The sequence below is a fragment of the Lepidochelys kempii genome, chromosome 6, assembly GCF_965140265.1.
Source record: "Lepidochelys kempii isolate rLepKem1 chromosome 6, rLepKem1.hap2, whole genome shotgun sequence".
Classification (NCBI taxonomy): Eukaryota; Metazoa; Chordata; order Testudines; family Cheloniidae; genus Lepidochelys; species Lepidochelys kempii.
Window position 1 is genome coordinate 38,759,737 of NC_133261.1, and position 22,994 is coordinate 38,782,730.

General features: G+C 39.1%; 1 protein-coding gene across 8 annotated transcripts in view; it reads left to right on the forward strand.

Moving 5' to 3' along the window:
* The window catches only part of TEAD1 (TEA domain transcription factor 1), a 205,267-nt gene that overhangs the window by 127,851 nt on the left and 54,422 nt on the right, over nt 1-22,994 (forward strand). For 4 of the 8 annotated variants that reach the window (XM_073347638.1, XM_073347630.1, XM_073347632.1 and 1 more), the window contains 3 exons: nt 15,169-15,233; nt 19,230-19,292; nt 19,382-19,444. Coding sequence is in view for 6 of the 8 variants with exons in the window: in XM_073347630.1 (XP_073203731.1) it covers nt 15,169-15,233; nt 19,230-19,292; nt 19,382-19,444 (191 nt within the window). In the remaining 2 variants the exon portion in view is untranslated. The remainder of the gene's footprint in view (nt 1-15,168; nt 15,234-19,229; nt 19,293-19,381; nt 19,445-22,994) is intronic. The other 4 variants (XM_073347634.1, XM_073347635.1, XM_073347633.1 and 1 more) reach the window with 2 other exon arrangements.

A 22,994-nucleotide genomic window follows, 5' to 3' on the forward strand; every position in this document is an offset into this window, starting at 1 on the left:
GTTGTGTTAGACATTTAAATACATGAAACTAATATATTTTTAAAATGTGGGGAAACTATAAAATGTTATACTTTGTCCTAGACTTTCTGACATTCATGTTAAAGGCTTTGGAAGGCAAAATCTCATCTGCTCTTGGAAAGATCATTGATTACAGTGATCCTGTAGCTACTTCGCTCATTTGTGAGCTCCATGTCTGATAGTGTAGCTGTCCCAAATAGTCATAAGTCACTTTCCTTGGGTGTCTCTTTCCTCGTGAGGAGGCGATAGTCTTCGCCTTTGAACATCCATTTCTTGTGGGCCTGTTGTTTCCGCTGACTCATTACTTGTTTGTTTTCCTCTGCGTTTAGTTCAGTCTCTTGTACACTGGAGTTACAATATCTCTGTGATTCAGGGAAGTGCCAGGTAGTTCTGTTCTTGGGTGGCAAACTGTAATCACACATGACAAGAGACTTGAAAGCTGAGGTCTGAAGGGATTTTTAGAACAGTTTTCAGCATATCTTTGGCTGGTCCCTTTTAAACTCACATTATCATATTTGCAGTTTATTCTATGAATTATTTTTTCAGTCCTTCCATCCTTTTGATTGACTTTCTGAAAGCCAGAGGTACCCTAGTTAAATCCAGTCACTAGGACAAACTTTCCCCACCAGTGCTGTTAAGCATGCATTAAGGGACATGACACATCCTGAAGTATTGCAGCAATGAGATCAGGATTAGGCCCTACGAGAGCACTGCGGCACAGTCCCCCAGAGGACTTTTTCTAAAGAAAGCCATGGTTCTTCTGAAGTCCAGGCAACTGAGCCACACATGTTTTAATGATAGGTACTTTTTAAAGGCTTGTTTGCATTAGTGTGACAGCGTACTTCGCTATAGTTGGGGAAATGAGAAACTTCACACATGGCATCTGGAAATCCTTGTGGCTCACTACCCTGCTTGACAGGAATAACGTAACTATAAATTTTCCCAACAGAAAACACATCATTGTATCAACAGCACCAGAAACAATCTTTCATTTTGCTCTTAATAAATATATTGTTTTAAATTTCTTGTTTTTAGTGCCTTTATATAAGCTTCTGTGAGCCTTTAAGGTAACTAAACATGTTTTTATTTCAGTCATTTTTATGTCCTAAAGAGAATCAAACCATGGTTCAAACTTGTGTGTGTACGTGTGTACACACATGCAGTGTTAAAAGAATGTTAATATTGTAAAGTTAAGCCTTCTAATGTAGGGAAATGCCAAAATTAAGGTTGTCTGTGCAACCTTAATTCAGCCCCCTTATATGTGTATACTATGATAGTTCTACCCATCATCATGTCGGATGCCTTGGGAGAACTATGGATAGAAATATTTATTTATTAAAATCTCCCAATATAGAAAACCTAGTGTGTTCTAAAATGTCATGTTAGGAATTGTACATCAGTGGCTTAGGTACAAGTGGTGGCTGGCACAATACGTTCTTAAGCTGTAGACGATAGATCTATTGTTTTATCAGTTGCTCTTTCTGCCAGATAACACACTATATTTAAAGGATAGATTTCTGTTTCCAGGCAGAAGAGAATGGACACACTAGTAAAATTCTTATGGAATCTGTGGAGAAATGTAAAGAGCAGCTCTGTTTATGACCCATGTACATACCACAGTAATAAAGATTGAAATGTAATATGATAAAGTGTATAGATGTTTATAAAACAAATATTTTTGCAAAGCTAAGTGCATACTTTAATCTTAAAAAATAAGTATATGCATTGGTTTGTATGCTAGGACACGGCAAGGTAGCTTGATCTTTATTTCTATATTTGCAGACTTGCATACTAATCTGGTATGTATGAAGCAGATTCCAATCTCCTTGTGAATCCAGAGTAACTCTGCTGTAGTCAGTGGAGCTACTCTGGATTTACACTAGTGTAACTAGAATCATTGTCAATCTGACCTTCTGTTTTAGTACTAAAATGTGTAAGATTCTGATTAAGGAGCTAGACTGTGCCCTGGCCTGTGCAGCCATGCAGGGGCATAAGTGGAACTAACACACACCCTCTCAGGCCCCAAACAACCTCACTGGGTGTGGTGTATAAAGGTGAGCAAGGGGGTGGAGAGAGGGGAAGAGAATGGGTGGAGCCAAAATTCTGCACAGCTGAATCAGTGTGTGATAGAGGAACAAGTAGCAGATTACTACCACGCAGGAGCAAGTGGGGAGCAGGGAAGGAGGTGGAAGGATTAATTTTTCTGTTCTAGATTGTTTGCTTACTAACTGGTTTTGAGGTTAAAAAGTGTCAAATTCCAAGAGGAAAAATACCTAGAAAACTTACAAACCACAGGTTTAAAAAACAAACAAAACCCCATCACCGTATGCAATAAGGCTGCAAGTCACTATATTATTTGACGAAGTAAGTAAAAAGTAAGATTACAGGAGCAAACTGAGAGGGACAAAAGATCTGTAACTGACCAATCTATATAGATGTATAATGCCATTCCAAAGCTCTGCATTTATACTTAAATTCCTCTTTATTGTTGATGATGTTGTTAAATAAGGTTACCATGTTTGCAGCTCCTGCCAGCGTAACTACTATAGTTCTGGTGATCTTAACAAGGGTGATTATACTGGAACAGTCCATCACCTGTCCTTGATCTGATTCAACCGCTACCCCATCCCCAGTAAGGCACATATAAACTATTAAATGGAATCCTTCCGCTCATCTTGAAACATCAGTTGTTGCTGTCAGGATTTTTAGTTACTGTTTGCTAAAACCATTTAGTGTGATAACCATGCTGAAAGGAACGCAAGTGGAAGGGAGATATATCATGTGGGAAATAGCATTGATCTTTCATGTTGCTGTTTTACTGAGTAGGTCTCTGTGGGAAAGCCACAAACTAGGGGATTCTAATACATTATTTGGAAACAATTACATTCTTCGTGTATTATTTTAAATTACAAGAGGTGTGGCTATCGGTAGTTTGGCTTTGAGAAAAGGGGTGTGGAAATGCAGGTATTTTTCAACGTAGCTAATAGGTATAGAGAAACATTTTCAGTCCTTGCCAAAATACATTCCAATGCAATATTAATTCTTTAATATTAGTTACTTAGCTCTGCAGTGCTAACTCTCACAGCCACACTTTACAGTAAGGAGTAGCATCTTGAGTTTTGCAACAGCACATTAAGTTTCCTTACCTAAGTAACAAAAGGATCAATCCTCTCCCTTCAGGATGGAATCCTGCAGTACGTCCAGGGATGCCTTGCAGCTGCTTATTTTATATCGGATGGCACAGGATGGGGTTAATGGTGTAGGGCTGGTATTAAGGAAGCAGACATAGAGAATTATCCTGGAAAGGCTCATATTGTACATGGAAGTAGAGACAAAGTCTAACCTTTTTCTCTTTAGGATAAAAGAGATGAAATATTCCCTAGTTTAAGTATGTTTGTGAATCTCTCATGTAGGTTCATAAATAGGAGCAAATATTTTTTATACTTGAAGCTCGAACTATGTTTCTAGCTATAAAATCTCCACAAGATGTTACTTTTGCCTGTGAAATAACTAGAAAACCAAGGGTTGGATAATTCCCAGTATCTTTCATACCTTGGTCAAATGTTTCTCAACTTGGCCCATATGCTGTCAGAACCTGTCATCACATGTAAACGGAGTCCAAAACACTTGACATAAGGTATGTTTAAATATCTCTTTGCACCTGTTGTGAACACAAAACATCTTCACTACACCAAATAATTCATAAGCTAAATAAACAGCTTTTGCAAACAACTGTGAGCAACAGCCAGGACTATAGAATCTGAGGAGCTGGAAATGAAGGCAACTCACACTGTCATCAATCTTATGTAAATTAACACCCACTCCTCCCCCCAGCAATAAGATAGACATAACAGTCCTTAGCTGAGGCATCTGATATTTGCCTTGTTTAAAGAGCTATTGCATTTGGTCAGACTTGGAATCGCTAAACAAGGGAAGTGACCAGCTCTCTTACAATCTCATTATAGTAAATGCTGAACTGAAAAGTCATGTCACAGTTTTTTCCATTTGTAATATCGTCCTTGGAAGAAATCTACCTCCATAATGCCATGACTCTGTTCTGCATTAATGTCACTGTAATATACAGCAGAATGTGTTACCAATTAGAGTGACCATGGATCACCATTGGGAGTGTAAACATATGTGCAAGGACAGATTTGGCTGTGCAATGACATTATTTTTCAAACCTGCTGCTCACTGGCTGCTAAACCTTTGTATGCGTCATCCATGCTCCATTACTTTTGAAACTATGTGTGCTCGTATTTAACTGACCAGTCTTGGGGGAAGGCCAGATTTCTCACAACCACCTTAGTACAGGCCTGAGTTCCTCTGTTTTATTCCCTTCTGCAGGAGTGGCCTCAGTAGGAGTCTTCGCTTCACCCTAGTGGGTGTGTTCTGTTGTTGTATCAACACTTTTAGCACTTCCATACCATATGCATTTTCATTGTTATCTTAGTCATATATATTTTCTCTTTTGTTAATGTTAATTCTTGAAGTTACAGTGAAAAGCAAGCCTTTCATTATGCTGTTTTGTGCTGTGAGCTTTCAAATCTCTAGAAGCTACCACCATGTGCTATAAATCTAGGTGAAAGAAATACATATGCATTATTTTGAACATCTCACCTTTTTCAGCTGCTGAGTCATAATCATGGATTTGGAACTCAAGGAAACACTATGTGCAAACTTTACAATAACTGAATGAGTGTTTCTTAAATGAATATATTTGCATTATGGTCAGTTTACATTCCTTGGTATTTAATACTTTCTTGCATATGCAGTTTGTGTATGTGCAAAAATTAAAGAGCAAATTTCAAAAACCAACATATACAATTTAAATATAATCTTAAAACATTTTGTCATGTTAAAAAAACCCCAGAATTTAAATATTTCATATGGCGCTAAAAATGTTGCTTTTTTAACTGTTAGTGTGACATTTACTTCATCATTCTTAAGGACTACCCACAGACGAAAAAGCCGCACCTAAAAGTTAACCTCTGCAAATTAATATTATTTAAATCAACTGTAATTCCTCTAAAAATGGACCTTCTCTTTCCTCAAGGAACAAACGGAACTGAAACCACCTACTGAGAAATTCTATTTTGCTAATTTTTATCTATTGTGATGCAAATAGTGGTTTTTAATCCTTTTAACTCATCCATCATGCATGACAGGTCAGCCAGTCTATTGTCTGTACATTTGAAAGATTTCTGTTGAAATCAGACTTTTTACTAGTAGCTTTGGTCAAAAGTCATCTTGTTTTTGAACCTGTTTGTGCCATGCAATATCAGCACTGCTACAGAAAGCAATACAATAATTCTACGTACACTAAGGTAACATGAATATCACGTAAGCTGCTCACAACTAGGTTGCTAAGATTTCCTATCATAGTAACAAAAACAATAATAGCTCTTTTCTTGAATATGTCAGATTAAGGACATTTATGTTTTATATAATCTGTTAAACATCGTTTAGCAGATTCAGATAGGTGCAAAGGGCAGGTTTGGGGATTTCTTTCTCTTTCATTGTATATTCTGAAACCTATAAATTTTCCATTTGTTTTAAATGCATTTTTATGGATGTAATAAAATACAGTTTATAGTATGTAGCAAACTATATAATTACAAGGTGGCAAATGAAATTCAATATAGCTTTGTTGTCATGTTTGTATTTTAATTAAGCCAGGCAAATTATAAATGCTTCTTTTGTTGGGACACTGAAAAAATATTAATCTAATGAATTGGAATTTAAACAAACTCAAAATCCCTATACCATTCTTTGCTGTCTTTGAAATATTTATTCTGGGTGTGCTTTAAAGACCCAAAAGAAAAGAATAAAATTTGAAACCCACATGAAATAAACATTGCTTCTATGGAATATTCCATGATTTGAAAACATGCCAAGCAGAGTCCAATGAATCTCATTTGTGTCACTGAAGACCTTTTTGAACCAGATGTGTTTGTGGTTATTTTTTTTTTAAGTCTTTAAAACTGAAGCTGGGATAAATAACAAGCTATTGAGTGCAAGGCCTAATATTAAAAGGATAATTTTTCCATGTTCCTGGTAGGTCATTTCCCTTTTGCTTTGTAAATTATTTTGTGTTTCTGCTTAAATCTGAGATTATTGGGTTTTGGTATTTTTTTAAATAACCAAAAATCACAAAAGGCTCTTTTCTTTAGGAACATAATTGTATTAGAACTTCATTACGTTATGGATATTAGTCCATTAACACCCAGGAGAATTATTTTATTATTCTATTTCCTGTGCCTTGTCCTTTTTCTGTCTTGCTGGGGTACCCATTTTTACAGTACACTTTCCTAGCAGTTCATTTCATATAATTAAACTTTAAAGGCTTATTGTAATCTTTTTTTTTTTTTAATATAAAAACTAACTAGATGACTCTCATGACACAAATGGCAACCACCTTAAGTACCCCATGATCATAGTGTTCTCACAACTCCTTCCTATGTCTATCTCTTCCTCCTGTTGTTCCTGTATAAATTTAGGGCCACATTCTGCACATCCTTGTGGGTTCACTCATGAGCTGGCTTGTGTCTATGGAGGGAATAAGGGTATGTAAGACATCCCATTACTTCCCTATGTTGGCAGACTACACAGGTTGCAACATAGAGGAGAAAGCAGCCATTAGTCCACTGTGCCCCGTCTGCACAAGAGAGGACACAGGTAGAGACATGGACATAACGTTGGTTTCAGCCTTGCAATGATGAGTGAGCACAGAGGAATGAATATTCTCTGCCAGGTATTGGTATGGTGCAGATTACTTTCCCTGTGGAACCAGGGGAAAACGGGTCCCTATTCTGTTTCTAGGGCAGCACAACTATGCGCTGCCCCAACTCGCATTGTGAAGTGCTAATCTAGACCTAAGCATGTGATCCTGTTGATTTGCAGAATGGCATTTCAGAATCTGGCCCTTTAATTGTAAACTCCCTGGACACGGACTCTGTCTTTGTTTTGTGAAGTACTGTGTGTATTTCTGGTGCTCTTTAAATAACAAACAAAAGCAGTGAATTTAAATTATTGTGTTCATCAGATAATTTGGAAATTTAAATTATCTTCCATATAAAAGTGAAAGATTACTTCACCACAGGAATATAGCAAATAATTTTTGTACAGTTAATCTATATGAAATGTGATGTATGGTTTTGAGAGAATAATTATGTTACAACTGGTAAACACTTGGAATATTAATAGCTTTATATTTCTGTAACTTGTAAATGAATTTGAAAAATCTCTATTTGATTGGCTATAAATATTGTCAGCTCAGAGGTTACATTCTGTTGGAGTCCCTTTGGGAAATTCATCTGAAATGCAAATATGACAGAAAAAGCAAAACAATATGGCAGAGGAATATTTGCTGACTTAAGAGCACAGGATCAACACCAATATTTTTCCAGTGATGCTAAACCTCTTGTTAACTGCTAAATTGGATTTGTAGTTGAATGAAGTATCAGCTGCTGTCGGACAAGCCTATAAAGGCAGGACGGCTGGCCTTTTGTAGGCAGGGCTTAAAGGACGATTGATATGTTTTAGCACTTTTGGGATTATTGTGATTAAGAGGAAACCATTCTGAATGATAGAGAAAAGGGTGTAAAAATACACAGTCCACAGCTGGTAAGCAGCATGTGTTTGCTATGAGGGGAGGTCATGACTAGCTGATCCTGCTGGTGCTGGAGTTGATTGACAGATAAGAAAACTTAATATTATGGAGCAGGCTATTTCTTTACGAAATAGTGCTTTAGTATATATAAAAGTAACAGCAAAAAGTAATTAGAATCTGCAAAATTTTGTGCACTATTTTGTCAGTATTATCAAAAGACATAGTGAGCTGAATGCTTAGAAATATATAGCTGCAAAATTCCAAATAAGTTGTTAAAAATTCAAACAGAGAAAGGACTTATTTATGTCCAGTTGTATGAGAACCCTACTCAGGACTTTCAAGGTTGGCTTCCGTGATTTTGCATATTTCGTGTTTTATGTACGAGTGAAATAAAACCCATGTTGTAATACAGTAAAAAAAACTATGCTAGATATATGGAAATGTTAAGTTCGTTGAATTTGTAAACTGTTAAGCATCTGATGAGCCTGAGATATTCATGTTCGTATGATTTATGCAATACAGAAATCTTACATTAGAAGAGCTGTTTTATTTTTAATAAACACCTGCCCCAGAAATGTGTATGCTTTTTCATCTTATCTCCCTCTCCTCCACTTGGAAATTTAGCTTGTTTAGTTGATTGCTTTTTTAAATCGGCCATCTGAATGCTCACAAATGTATATTCAAATGGTTGGATCTCTGACTCTTTTTAGTGGGCCTGTACCTCTTTCAAAATTTGAGTTTAGCATACCACACAGGAAAGAACACAAGCTTGCCAACTCCTGCTGAGCGTTTTTTCAAGCCTGTGAAAAGAATGAATTATTCAGCAGTAAGCATGCTTACAGCTGGCCATTTGGGAGCTTTGATGTGCGAATCAGGCGGTTGCATGAATGCCCTTATTGTCATGTTATGTGTACACAGTGTGTGAATTATTGAAAATAGTGAGGCCTGAGCCTCATCTGGTAGAGATTACAGTGCAGGCATGCTGGGTGAAGGTCTGTAATTGAAAATCCCCAGATGCTGTTTATTTGGCCTATGTCACATGACCTTCTGCAGTAAGCTTGTCTGAACAAAATGCTGCCTGCATAGGAAGCAGAGCCCAACCCCCTACTCTAAGCCTTCTTAAAACTCAGTATGTGGATGACTTAAACACCTGCCCTTAGTATTTTTAAAAGCTTAAAATAGATTTGCCCATAACTTTTAAATAGAGGATGTCTTACTTACGCATTTAAACTGTTTAACCAGTCATTGACTTTTACAGCTCTTTTATCTCCAAGACACTTTTTGTTAGTTAATTTAGCTTTACAATGTCTTTAGAAAACATCACATAAACTTTTGGGCAAATGCTCCAAGAGCTTCATTTTGTGCTTGCAAAATGGAGTGGAAAAGTTCAGGGCTCAATCCTGCAAAGTGCTGACTACTCATGTGAGGTGTTGAGCACCCTCAACTCCCACTGACATCAATGAGGTGTACTCAGAATCAAGCTCTCGTAGAGCAAAACCACAAATAGAGCCCAATCCACCTCCCACTGGAGTAAGTGAAAAAACTCTCATTAACTTTGGTGGTATCTGGAGCAGGCCCTCCTGCACGACAAAACAAAGAGGCCAAATCCTGCTTCCTTTATTCACATGAATTGTCCAAGTGAAGTTTGTAAGAGGTCTAGCATAAGGTGATCAGGATTTGGCACTGCGTCCTCAGTCAAGGAAAATTCCCATTGACAACAAGATTTGGTCTAAGGCTGGGTGCTCAGCACTTCTAAAATTCAGGCCTCCGTAGGTGCTTCTGTTTGGGCAGTCAAAAATTCAGGTACCCAAAAACCACGAAATACTTTTGAAAATCCTGGCCATGGTGAGAATACCATTTTGGGTATGAAATCTTTGTAGATAAATGTTTGTAATGAGGTTTTAAACACAGAGCAATACCCATGCATGTATCTGAAATACCGTTTGTTATTTGGGGAAATTAACAATATATAGTCACATAAAAAGAGGAATCTCAAGTTTGCATATTTTTTCCTTTTAGCTACTTGTATTTTGCTACTGAATAGGAGAACTTTTTTTAATTCACTACCCGTTTTCAAGTTATTAAATGGTTTAATTTTCTGTACTTAATATATTATTTATTATTAGTACACACATTTTGAAGGCAGCTATTATTGTGGGCTTTGGGTGCAGTGTTTTAATTTGTGTCATTAACTTTCCAAATAAAGGAATTGCAAAACTCCACACTGCCCTGCAGCTATAAAGCTAGAGGGCACAGTTTATCCCTGTGTTGCTTCCAGTTTTACGCTGGTGTAACTCGACGGGATTTTAACATAATACTGGAATGATAGATCATGCCTAGAGAGTGGAATGAAACTTGGCCTGCCAGTTTATGGGGCAGATCCACTGCTGGTACAAATTGTCATAGCTCTGTGGCAATTTACCCCAGCTGAGCATCTGCAGCTGAGCATCCATAGTTTCAGTGTGAGTGTGTGACTTTCAGCTGAAGTGTGAATTATGGAAAATACTATTTTTACAACTATTTTAATATAAAAATATTTTGAAAACAGAATGTTGCTCCATTCATTTTGTGTGTCAATATATGCTGCATAATATCAGTGTCTGCTTGGTGCCACAATTATTAAGAGTTTTCTTTGCATTGTAAAGCATGCTTATATCAGAAGGATTTGAAAATTCTGGTTTCCCATGGAGAATAGGAATCTCTTCAGATTGAGTGCTGTCAACTTTCATGTAATTTAATCTTTCATTTAAATAAAAAAAAGTCACTAACCCTCATGGCTGTGAAAGAAATATTTCAAATTTGTTCCAAATATAACTAATGCATTGATGTCTTCCTAACTCTGCAGGCAGAAAAGTTTGATATGCTACCATTTTCCAAGTAGTTTCTAGAATGAGTACAAAATATTGCTCTAGTTTTAAAATGTATCTTCCACTGTATCAACCAATGGACAATTTGTAATTTTTTTTTTAAATTGAGCTTATTTTACAGATGACTATGGAAGAAGCCTATGAGCTTGGATTTTCTTTTTTAAACAAACCCACATCAAACATTCTTTTAAAAAAAATTAAATTTAATCCCCCACAGTCCTGGTCCTTTCTGAGGAAGGGAGGCTTTTCCTCCCGTTCTTCATATCCCTTGGAATAGGTTCAGTAAGATTCCTCTGCTCTGGAGATGTGCTTCATCTCACTGGGCACCTTCCCAAGACTGTCTGATACCTGAACCAAAAAATTCCAAGGAGGAGACTGGCTCATAACAGAAGACAAGAAGGAATAGAAGATTTCCAGTTCATGAGCGTGAGGTTTCTTTTCCACTTGGCAATCTCCATATATATTATTTTTCACCTTTAGGAGAAGGGTGGAGAAAACAGTACCACAAACGTACTCTTCTTGGAGAAGCACATTCATATCTAATCAGGGACACTTTGCAACTCCTAAGATTTCTAATGTCTGATGTAGGTGGTTCCTTGAGTCCCATTTTGTTTCGGTCTCTTGCTACTTCACAAAGACAGGGTGTGTTTTAGGATCCTGTCCTGCCTTTGCTTCCTTAAAATTCTCTCCATTTCCATGTCAGTCAAGAGAGAAGCGTTTTTCTTTGGTCAGTTTCTGACCCAGTCTGATTTTAGAAAAAGAGAGAATGTGTTGCTTGGCAGATAACACAAAGTCCCTAAACTTTTATTTGGAGAATCCTAGTTCCTTTCATGTGTTAGGTAATGTTTATTTTACAGGTGGAGTCTAAGAAAGGCTTAGTTAGTTAAGGCTTCTCAGATAACACTGGCTAGACTGATATTGGTATGTTACTGAGACTTCTAAGGCTGAAGTATCTTTTTCCCTGATTAGACTTGGGGATCATTTCTCCCCTGGAGGAAAACTATGGCCATTAGAAGATTTGTAAGGTCTTGGTCATCTTGTATGCTTTGTCTCTTAGGGCTTGTCTCACTACATACAACTGTTAGCTCAAATTACTACATTCAAATAATGACACTCATGCAAGAATCAAGCTATCCTAACATGAGACAGAACAACCAAACTGTGAAGGCCCTGGGATGGGCCAGCTAGCTTGTGTGCAGATGGGAGTCAGATTAGGGGCAGCGTTTGAGTATTAACCTTGCAATATTTGGTGGATTTTTTTGAAAAGCTTCAGCTCCTGCCAGGTGATTATATGACAAATTTCATTTAAAAAGAAAAGTTTTTAGCCCTCAGGGTTGAGGAGAAAAGCTTGAAAACATGACCACTAAATGCTCAAACCAACTTTGACTTAAAAATCATGACAATTTTTAAAAAATCTTATGTTTTAATACTTGGGTGTGGCAATATTAGATCAGAGGAGAATTATGTACAGATTATAACAGTGTTTAAATGAAATAATAGAAATGGCTAAAATTTCTTTCAGGTGAACTACTGCATCTCAGCTTCAACAATTTGGTTAATATTGAGGGGTTGCAATTCTAGATATGCAGTGAATGTGTAATTTGTGTGTATTAAGTAGTGTTATTGTTCATGCTTATTGATTAGTGAAATTTTCCTAAGGGCAGGTGGCAGCTAGGGCTCAATCAGCTCTGCTCAGTTCATGCTCAATGGCTCTAAGCCATCTTTCTGTTGCCTTTACCCTGACTCTGATCAAGGAAAATGTGGCTTTCCCATTGGTGATAGTTTAGAATGGGGGAATGACTTGGGGTGCTGGTGAGTTTAGGCCAGGTGACTAGATTTAATTCTTGAGCTGTTGTGTGTTGGGTAAAATTTTCAACCCCTAGATACCAGCACCATTTTCATTCTAAACTCCATTTTCAAGGCAATGCCTAATCCTAGTATAAAAACTCACTCTAGATAAGTAAAGGGCCATGTTTTAAATATATTTACACACAGTGGTACAAATATATCTTTTGAAGTTGTTTAACAGCCCCTTCCTCAAGTGTGACTTAGGCCAACTGCCATGATCTCATGAAGACTACTTCATTGGCTGAGGATTGATGAGAGCACTCTTACCCCCACACCAAGCCTGTCAGGAATGCAGAATGTGGGGCTGTAGAGCTGGTGACACTGTTTTTACACTAAGGATTTTCTTACATGATGGGAATCACCAGCTGTCCCTCTAGGGCAACTTTTTCTACCTTGTTGCATTGAAGAACTGGGCCTGAGTATTTTATTCATGTGTTTATTGAAAGATATATACGTGGCCCCCATTGCTTCCACAGCAGGGCACCTCCCCTAGTTTAAACAAAAGGTGCACTTAAATCAAGTAAAATTTCCTCACAGCTTGTCACGCTGAGGGACACATTAGCTCTGTTAAGTCCTGGCCAAGCAGATAAACCATACACTGCAACCTGAAGTTTGCCAGGTTCCAGAGCCTTTGCACTGTTCATGTTCCCTAATTAAAGGCAGTGATAATCCTTCACCCTCCTTGTTCTCGTTTCATTTCGCAGCAGTTTTCACTCACTGTATTACCCTAATACATAATATAGGGACAATATGGATGTGTAAGGGTACCAAACCATTGCAGGAAGGTTGCTTTAAGCTGCTGACCTGGTGCATCTGCAATATAGTGTGTTGGAACTATTATTTTATTTGTGTTTTCTCTGCTCTTTCCCATTGCTCAGGCCTCAGTCTCTTGACCACTCACCCACCTTTTACTTCTGGATGATCTTTTAATTGTTTTTCCACTTTAGTGCTGTTTTCTCCATGAACTGGTGCTTCAGAGCAAAACTAGACCATAGTGGCCCATTTCCCCTTCCTGGCTAGTTAAATAATTGTGTTATGTGTAGGACCTCCCAGAGAGGGTGGGCAAAAGGAGTAGTTTCCCCTGGACTCACTGTTTGCGAGGGCCCCCAAGCCCATGGAATTTGAGTAAATGGGCTCATGACCTGGAGCACAGGGTCACAGCACCATTCAAATTTGGCTCAACCGGAACCCTGTGCACCGAGTCACATATCTCTCACTCAAGTTTGGTCTGGCTGCCAACCGCCCATCATGCGTGGTGCTTTGATCCCATGTGCCAGGTTGCAACACCTATGTGGAGCCAGGCCCAGCCCCGCAGGCCAGTAGCTTAGTGTGAGGCAGGCTCTCTTTCCGACATGCTCCCCCTTTCCAGCCTTCCCTCAGTGTTTTTGCACTGATAATTTTTTGGGTTGGTTGATTTAGTTTTAAATTTTACCCTGGCCCCAAAAACTTGTGTGTGGCCCTAGTTACATGCTCCATTTAACAGGTGCCCCTTCCAATGCAGGTTCCTTATTTAAAAATGTCTGTATCTGCCCCCACAACAGCAAACCAATACAAATTTGGATACTTGTCTGATATGGGCATAACACCTACCTGCACCTTCTAGTCAGAGACCCTCCTAGTTAACTTCAAAGTGACCCAGAAGGTGGTGAGATTTAAGGTCTCTAATACCATAGTCTTCAACCTGCAATTAAAAAAAACCTCTTAATTTAAGTCCTCTCATTGTCACTGGTACCTTGCTTACTTTACCTTGTGTTTAACAGAAATATGATTCTAAGTTAGCATAACATTTGTTCAACATGATGAGAAGTAAAATAGAGATTATATAATATAAAGTGAAAATGAATAGGCCATCATAGAAACTTCATTAACCTTGATGTCAGTAATGTTTAGGAGGGAGATTTTTAAAGAAAATTTTACTTTCATTAAACACCCTGCTCTCTGGCTGAGAAAGCAGACCAACTTTAGACTTTGAAATCCTGTGTTCAAAGAGTATGTTTCAAACCAAACTAGAGTTTTAAAATAATAAGTAAGTGCTGACAGTCCTCAATTAAGCAGGTAAATGCAAGAACTTGTTTGCGTAAAGTTAAGTGTGTGCCCAAGTACCTTGCTGAATCAGGATCGTAGCTTCTTTCATTGGAGGATCTCAAAGCACTTTTACAAAGTAATTATCTAATCATCTCAAAACCTCGGTAAGGTGGATATATTTTCTGAGCCTCATTTTAAACATGGGAAACAGACACAGAGTAGTTAAGGCCAAAATGCTCGCACCTGAATTCCAAAAGTAGGAGACCTAAAGAAGAGACCAGATTTTCAGCTTAGAATTTGTAGAGGCATTAGATCCTCTGGAAATCATCTGCTCCTTTAGATGTCCAAGTTTATAAACTCACATTTGAAAATTTTCGCCTGTGTGACTGTCTAAAGTCACAGAGCAGAACTTGAGAAATTCACAGCAAGCGGGAACCCTTTCCTAACACAGGGGGGATCGAGGATTACAGCCACTAGGGAGCTGCACAGTCACTGGGACATGTGTCTTCAAATTTTCACTGTCTAGCTGGGGTTTCCATTAATGTGTTTGCAGGACTCAAGTAGGATTATATTTTATTTATATACACATATCTTGTCTGTAATGTACTGTATTAGGGAAAGAAAAGTAAATGGTAAAAATATTGATGAATGCCACTTCTATAAATGAAAATCAGATTATATAAAAATCAGATTATCCTCATATTTGTAGAGCTTATATTTTTAAATCATGCAGTTTGATAGCTCCATTTACAGAATTGTGGCTGTTTGGCCCTCATTGTAAATTCTTCTTCATTTCAGGTAGGAATGAATTGATAGCCAGATACATCAAACTTAGAACGGGGAAGACACGGACCAGGAAACAGGTAAAACAACCCAATTGGAAAGCGTGCATGTCAGCGAATGACAAAACATGGCATTTTTGGCTGCAATGGCTGATGGTGATTCAGCTCTATTGAGATAATGCATTGATTTCACTGTTATGATTAAGTATGTGCTTTTTAAAAATCCATTGTTTGATCTGTTCATCATTTCAGTGACCATTTATTGGGCACATTCCATATTAATCTCTCTACATATGTAGCTATTACCTCATAATGAAAAGAACATTTCAGAAGTCAAACTAACATAAGCCATATTAATTCTTGCACCATTTGCATATAAAGAAAATATAGAATTTAACAATTGTTTTCATATAGTGAATAATGGAAAATTAAATGTCCGCTCACTTCACCTAAACAAGAAAGTTACTAGCTGTGGATATGGAAAATAAATAAATAATGAGCATTCAGTGGACTCATTCTACTCATGCTCCCTATTCATGGTCCGTGGTTGCTATAGGGTGAAATAGAGTAGTTTAAATAAGAGCTAGGGGTGCTGTTGTTCTGTAACCACAATAAGATTTGTTCATAAATAAGTCAGCATAAACCTCTAACCAGTCTTTAATCTTTTTCAGAAGATTATCACATATCAGTTAAGTTATCACATATGACTAGATCCTTTAATTATTATATTCACAGTGGTTAGCCATCTCACAAATGCACACATAACCTTTGTGTAGTTTGTGCTGAAGTTACTAAACTGGTTCACTAGTGTAAAAAGTTTGCAAATTACACTGTCCCTTTCCTTCTTTAACTTTGAGCAGGAGCTTCCAGGTCTCCTTGTGTGTTATGGGGGAGGGGGGGAGGCTTTTATGCAGACTTGCAATGCGTGTTTTGTACTGTGGTGAAAAGTAATGCTGAGTCAGCACAAACGAAGGTGGCCTGCTGCCAATGCTTGTATTTAAAGCACGTTGAATTGGGTGACATTTTCCCCCTGGTGATGTTCTTTGTCAATTAGGAAGCAGTATAAAGTACAAGGGATGAAAAAAAGCCATGAGGAAGGAGAGAAACTGCAATTCATAGAGAGGGAACAAACAACACATTGACAAAGAAATCCATAGCAGAGGACTAAAGCTCCAAGTTCTCTTCTGTTATACCTGGGCAACCCCCATGAACTTGAGGTTGCACAGGTGCAGCTAAGAGTACAGTACAACTCAATGGCTTCAAGCACATGGCCAAATCCTCAGCCAGGGTAAATCAGCCTAGCTCCATTTAAATCAGTAGAGATATGTTGATTTACACACCAGAGGTTCTGCCTCCCCTCCCCATATATATAAATAAAATACATGAATACATCATGAATATTTTGACACAGTTTGAGTTTCACCAAACTGAGAATTTTGAGAATTTCTCAACAAATTAAAATTAAAAAAATTGAAATTGCAGAATTGGGCGTACCGTGTAACCTTTCACACCATTATCCTGTGAAACTGAAAACAAAAATTACCACGTGTGAAAATTATGTATGTATGTTGAATTATCAACCTGCTTACTAGTCTGAATAACTACAGACTCTCGTTCCTGGGCTGCTTCATTAAGAAACCTAGTAAAGTTGGCCCTCAGGGATCAGAATTTGTTTACATATTACAATACATTTTTTCCCTAACAAACATGAGTTGCTTTAAGGTACCACAACAAAAGGATTTTTCTAAGTGACGTTAGTAATATTTCATTTCTCCCTCCTTTTATCTATCAGGTCTTTTTAGATTCAAACCTGTTCAAGGGTAGGAGCTGTCTCTTGCTATGTGTATGTACAGCACCCAGCACATTGGGTTCCTGATCTTAGTTCAGGTCTCTAGGTGCTACTGTAATACAAATAATATGGTGGTAGAGAAGTTTCTCTAGCAATTTTTGTTATTGGGCCCTGCAGGGGGCTGAGCAACTCCTGGAGGTTCTAAGTAAGGGGTGGACAAACATTTTGGCCTGAGGGCCGCATCGGGGTTCCAAAACTGTACAGAGGGTCGGGTAGGGAAGGCTGTGCCTCTCCAAATAGCCTGGCCCCCACCCCCTATCCACCCCCTCCCACTTCCTACCCCCGACTGCCCCCCTCAGAATCCCCGACACATCCAACCCCCGCTGCTCCTTGTCCCCTGACTGCCCCCTCCCGGGACCCTATGCCCCAACTGCCCCACCAGGACCCCACCCCCATCCAACCCCACCTGCTCCCTGTCCCCTGACTGCCCCAATCTCTATCCACACCCCATCTCCAACAGGCCCCCTGGGACTCCCACACCTATCCAACACCTATTGCGGGAGGGATAGCTCAGTGGTTTGAGCATTGGCCTGCTAAACCCAGGGTTGTGAGTTCAATCCTTGAAGGGGCCATCTGGGGCAAAAATTGGGGATTGGTCCTGCTTTGAGCAGGGGGTTGGACTAGATGACCTCCTGAGGTCCCTTCCAACCCTGATATTCTATGATCTATGAACCTCCCCGGCTCCCTGCCCCTCACTGTCCCCTGGGACTCCCTACCCTTTATTCAACCTGCCTCCTCCCGCGCTCCCCGCCCCCTTACTGTGCCTCTCAGAGCACCAGGACTGGCAGCTGTGCCGGCCGGCTGGAGCCAGCCACCCTGCTGCGCTGCCTGGCAGGAGCTCACAGCCCCACCGCCCAGAGCGCTAGTGGCATGTTGAGCCGAGGCTGCGGGGGGAGCGGGGACAGCAGGGGAGGGGCCGGGGGCTAGCCTCCCCGGATAGGAGCTCAAGGGCCGTGGGCTGTAGGTTGCCCATCTCTGTTCTAAGTGCCCTCAGCTTCTGTTTAGATTGGTTGCTCAGCAACTTGGCAGGATTTAAAAGTATAACTGGGTTCAAAAAATAATTAGAAAAGTTCATGGAGGATAGGTCCAGCAATAGCTATTAGCCGAGATGGTCATCCCCATTCTCTGGGTGTCCCTAAACTTCTGACTGCCAGAAACAGGGACTGGATGACAGGGGATGGATCGCTCGGTAATTGCCCTGTTCTGTTCATTCCCTCTGAAGCATCTGGCACTGGCCACTGTTGGGAAACAGGATACCGAGCAGGATGGATCATTGGCCTGACTCAGACTGGCCATTCTTATGTTCTTATGATTTAATCCATTATCATCACAACAGATTTTAACACATACTTGAGAAAATATGAATGCAAAACATGGCCCCCAATCTCTCACTCATCAGTCAGGCAAAACTTCCAGTACAATTGATCCAGTGCGGGACTGGGTCTCATGCTTGCACATATTTTTCACTGATGTCGTGCATGTAAAGACAGTGGGCCAAATTCAGACCTGGTATAAATTGACTTCAAAGGAGTTGCCTGCACTTATTATCAATGTTTTAGAAACATGACTGATATTCATATTACAAAGAAATGTAGCATTATTTCATGGTTCCTTAAGACCTATAGTGTGTCAATATTTTATCAGTTGTTAACAAATGTAGCACTATTAATGCGCTCAAAACACAGCCTTAGTGTAATCATTTGAAGTCATAGAACGCGATAAATTATTGGTAATATTTCTTGATGCTATGTCAAATAGAGTCTCTCATTCAATGCTGAATGCTACAAGGGCCTGATTCTGCAAACCCTATAAATATGGCTAGTCCTTATTCTTGCAAGGAGTGACTCTTTGCATGAGCAAAGACTCTTTGGCTGTCTGTAGGGGTTGTATGACTTGTAACAAAAGAGCAGGTGGTCCACACCTAATTCTGAACAGTGTCATTGGTTCTCTCCTGTAAAAGACTATATAACTTGATTGATTAAACTTTTTTCTCCTTAGTCACGTCACTGCAATGATGGCCTGTGTTGTTAAGCCTTGGTGCTAAGAGCTAGGCATCTGGCTGGGAACGTGGTATCTTTAACAGCAGAGCTTACTGAAGATGTAAATAACTTCCCCCCACAAAAAAAAGTAATTTAAAAAGATATTTTAAATTTGATTTCCTTTTTGTTTTTGTTTTTCTTTTTTCTTTTCTTCTCTCTCTTTTTTTTTTATAAATCTGAACAATGTAGGTGTCTAGTCACATACAGGTCTTAGCAAGAAAGAAAGTTCGAGAAATTCAAGCCGCCATTAAGGTACGTTTGGCTTGCCCAGTTGTAGGGGGCTTTTCATCTCCATGGTTACAGGCTTTTCCTTTGTTTTCCTCCCTTCCCCTACCCTGCAGGTGTCTAGTCACATTCAGGTTCTTGCCAGAAGGAAATCTCGTGATTTTCATTCCAAGCTGAAGGTATGCGCTTTTCTGCTTTTGGGCTTGTGGTTGCTATGCATTTCATTTCCTGTTTTCCATGGTGATTGGTGAATGCCTGGTGCTGTGATTCTTGTAACCTAGTTTTCTTGCATGTGGTAGCTGTTTACATTTCTTTGTGTTTAATCTCTGATTTCTGCACTAGCATCCATATTAAAAATTTTAACACTCTCTAGATACAAAGTGAGCTACTCTTTGTAACTACTCAGCACATAAACATGATTGTTTTTAACCCGTTATTTTTTTAACAGCTTAGTGCTAGATTGTTAGTGTATTTAAATAAAAGGAGGGATTGGTTTTTTTTGTGCGCTTGTACACAAAAATCATTTCCACAGCGGTAATTGGGATTGTGATGCTTCTTTTCTGTTCCAAAATGCTTTTAATCTGTGCTTTTGAAATGCTTTCAAAAATACTTAAAAATAGATTATTTACTTTAAGAGCCAGACAGTATAGTTATTAAGATTGCTTTAGAAACTGCAGGCTGAAATTTCCACAGTACAGTCTAATATAACTTTAAATTAACTACTGTACATGATTCCCTGAAGATATATTCCTTTCAAAGTAAAATATTTTTATTTATCTTAGTTAATCTTTGGAGATTTTCAATCAGCATCATGTTGGGGGAATATAAATATGTTTGTTTAATCTGACTTGATGAATTGTACATGTCCCCATTTTTCCGTGAAAGATCTACCAAACCTAAAAGGAACCTCTTGGAAATGCTTAATAAGGGTCTTTGCATATTTTCCAAGGGAGATCTTGTGTTACATTTTTAAAGTTACCTCACATTACTTAGAAATGCAAGGAGGTTTTAGAGTTTTTTAATTTTTTTTTGTTTACAAAAAGCAAAGCAACTTATAAATCTTTTATTCCCCCCCTTTCTTTTTTCTGAGTTGTTATGGGTTGTCTTCCCTCCCCCCCCCCACCTCCACCTCCACCCCGGCTATGAATGAGAACAAATCATGTTTTTGTTCTAGCTGAAAAGCAAAATATTTCAGAAAATAATTTCACAATACAAAGTGGTGAGTGCTGGGGAAGCTTACCACGATCTTGGAACTGCAATATGTAAATAACAGACTGGCTTTATAACAGGCCTACGTGATAGAAGCATTTGGTCTTCAGTGTGTAGTGGGCAGCATGCTGGCAAGCTTGTATGGCTGTGGTGGCTGGCTTTTTAGCTGCACTGGCTAAGCAGTTGGGGTTGATGAAGAACTAAGGCAACTTAAACATACTGCTTTTTAACCAAAGGTGCAATAATACAGAGAGATGTAGCAATTTAGGCCAAAATTATCAAAACTGAGTGCTTAAAGTTAGGTACCTAAATCCATATTTAAGCATCTAAATAAGTGGCCTAATTTTCAGAGGTGCTGAGCACCTGAAGCTCTCCTTGACATAGATAGGAGCTGTGAGTGCTCAGCACTTTGAAAATCAGAAAACGTATTGAAATACCTAAATATAGAGCTAGGAACCTAACTAAAAAATTGGCCATCGTGTTTGGAAAACTTGAAAAAAAAAAAAATTGTCCAGACCCTAAAATACCATCAAATATGAAAAGACACTATTTTTAAAACAAAAATATTCTTTATTACTGCACCTGCTGTACGATTCCTACTGAAGCTTTTCACAGAGCAAGGCAAAAAACTAAACTCCAGTGATACTTAAAAGTCTCCTTTTCTAGTTGACTTTCTTTAGACACTTACCGTAAATTGAGCTCAGAAAAGTATCCTGCTAAGGCTGTTGGTTTTAAGGAGCTGTGTAAAGAATGAACAGTCTGTTAGTACAACAACTTATTGTGTAATGGTTTCTTTAATTCCCACACTCTCAGATCCATCAGTGCAGATTGATGGATTGCAGCTCTACCTGAGCTGAGTAGCAAGCAACGGGCTAGTGAAAATTATTTCACCCTTCTGGTGCTAAGAATTCCCTTCACACTCAGGTCTCACTATCCCTGCTGCTCTACAGAAGACATTCACTTCAAGTCTGTGTAACAATTACACAGCAAGGTTGGAGAAATTAATTTTTTAAAAGGGCAATTTCAATTTTCACAACAAACCCTGTGAAAGGGGCGGCAAAAGGAAGGAAATGTATCCCTGAGAGGCACAGTTCCCTCCACTCTCTGTTTGCTCCATAGTGGAGAAATTAACCGATAGCAGCAGCAAATTATGACCAGCCCCCTCCTACTAACACATGCAAGCTCAGGTATGCTTGCCAGCACATTGAGGGGAAGGAGCAAAGCCAAGACTCTGCCTATTCCCCACCTAACTGCCTCAAGGGAAGTATTTATACTGTACTCAGAATACCGTCCTTATATGACTGGCTTTTAGGAGGAAGTGACACAATTTGACACCTCTCTTCAAGTTCCTTGTTCAGAAGAGTGTCCAGCACCTTGAAGGGAAAGAGGAGGGGGAGGGGCGAAGCCAAGACTCTGCCCAAGCAGATGGCCCCTCACTGCCATCTGGTTGCACTTGACATTTCTGTGTCTATAACATGGCTCCTGCTCTACCTGCACAATCATCTTCAAACAAATTAGAGCTGCCACTTCCCCTCCCACACACACACAAAAAAGGAGGAGCTGAAATTTTGAGGAAGAAGATGATGATACAAATACTCTAATCTTGGTGAGGAACACATCTACCGCTCTACCTCCTCATGTAGCTGAAACAACTCACTCAGAAAGAGGAAGAAACCGATTGTTTTGGACCTTAGAAGAAACCTCACTCCTCCAGAGATTTTGTATTAGTGGAATTACCTGATTTATGGAACAACTAAAATTTCTATATCTAACCACCCATGCTTCCCAACATATGCTGAAAATTACCTTAGGGAAATGTCATTTGTTTGGGGTGGAAGAAGGATTGGATACTTCTTGGCATCCCTGATTTTACATTCCATTGTCCATGCTACAGTAAAGACCAGTTACTTGTATTTTGCTATAACCAGATCATCCCGTGTAAAATCATCTTTTGGGTTAGTATTAGCCAGCACATGAAAAACAGCCAGTGTCAGAGTATCTGGGATAACAAGGGAATGCAGTTATCCTGTATCTCATACTTGTATTATCCAGTTGTCCTATCGGTGAATCAAGCGGTCCAGCACTGACCAAAGGCCAAAGATAACTTTTATATAATGTGCTATGGGTAGTGTTCAGGAGACCAACAGACATTTAAGACAACCTGTATCTGAGCATCACATTTCTCAACTATAGTGTGAGGGGAGAATCTTCTTGCTTTTGGAAAGAATCCAAATATCCCTTCTGTCTGTCCATAATTACCAGTTCAGCCAGAGATGCCTGATGGCCTTAGTCTCCTAGGTCTCCTTTTCTCCTGCCTTGCCACAAGATTATTCCCTAAATATGCTTCCACTAACAAAATTCTCTTGCAAAAATCTGGTAGCATGTTGAGAAGCAGCTGTGCAGTTGCTTTGTTGCTATTCCTATAGGCATTTTGGGCTGAAATGATGACTACTTGACATCCCTTCCAGCCCTACATTTCTATGATTCTGTTTTCCAGTTGTCAAGTCCAGCCTTCTGTGT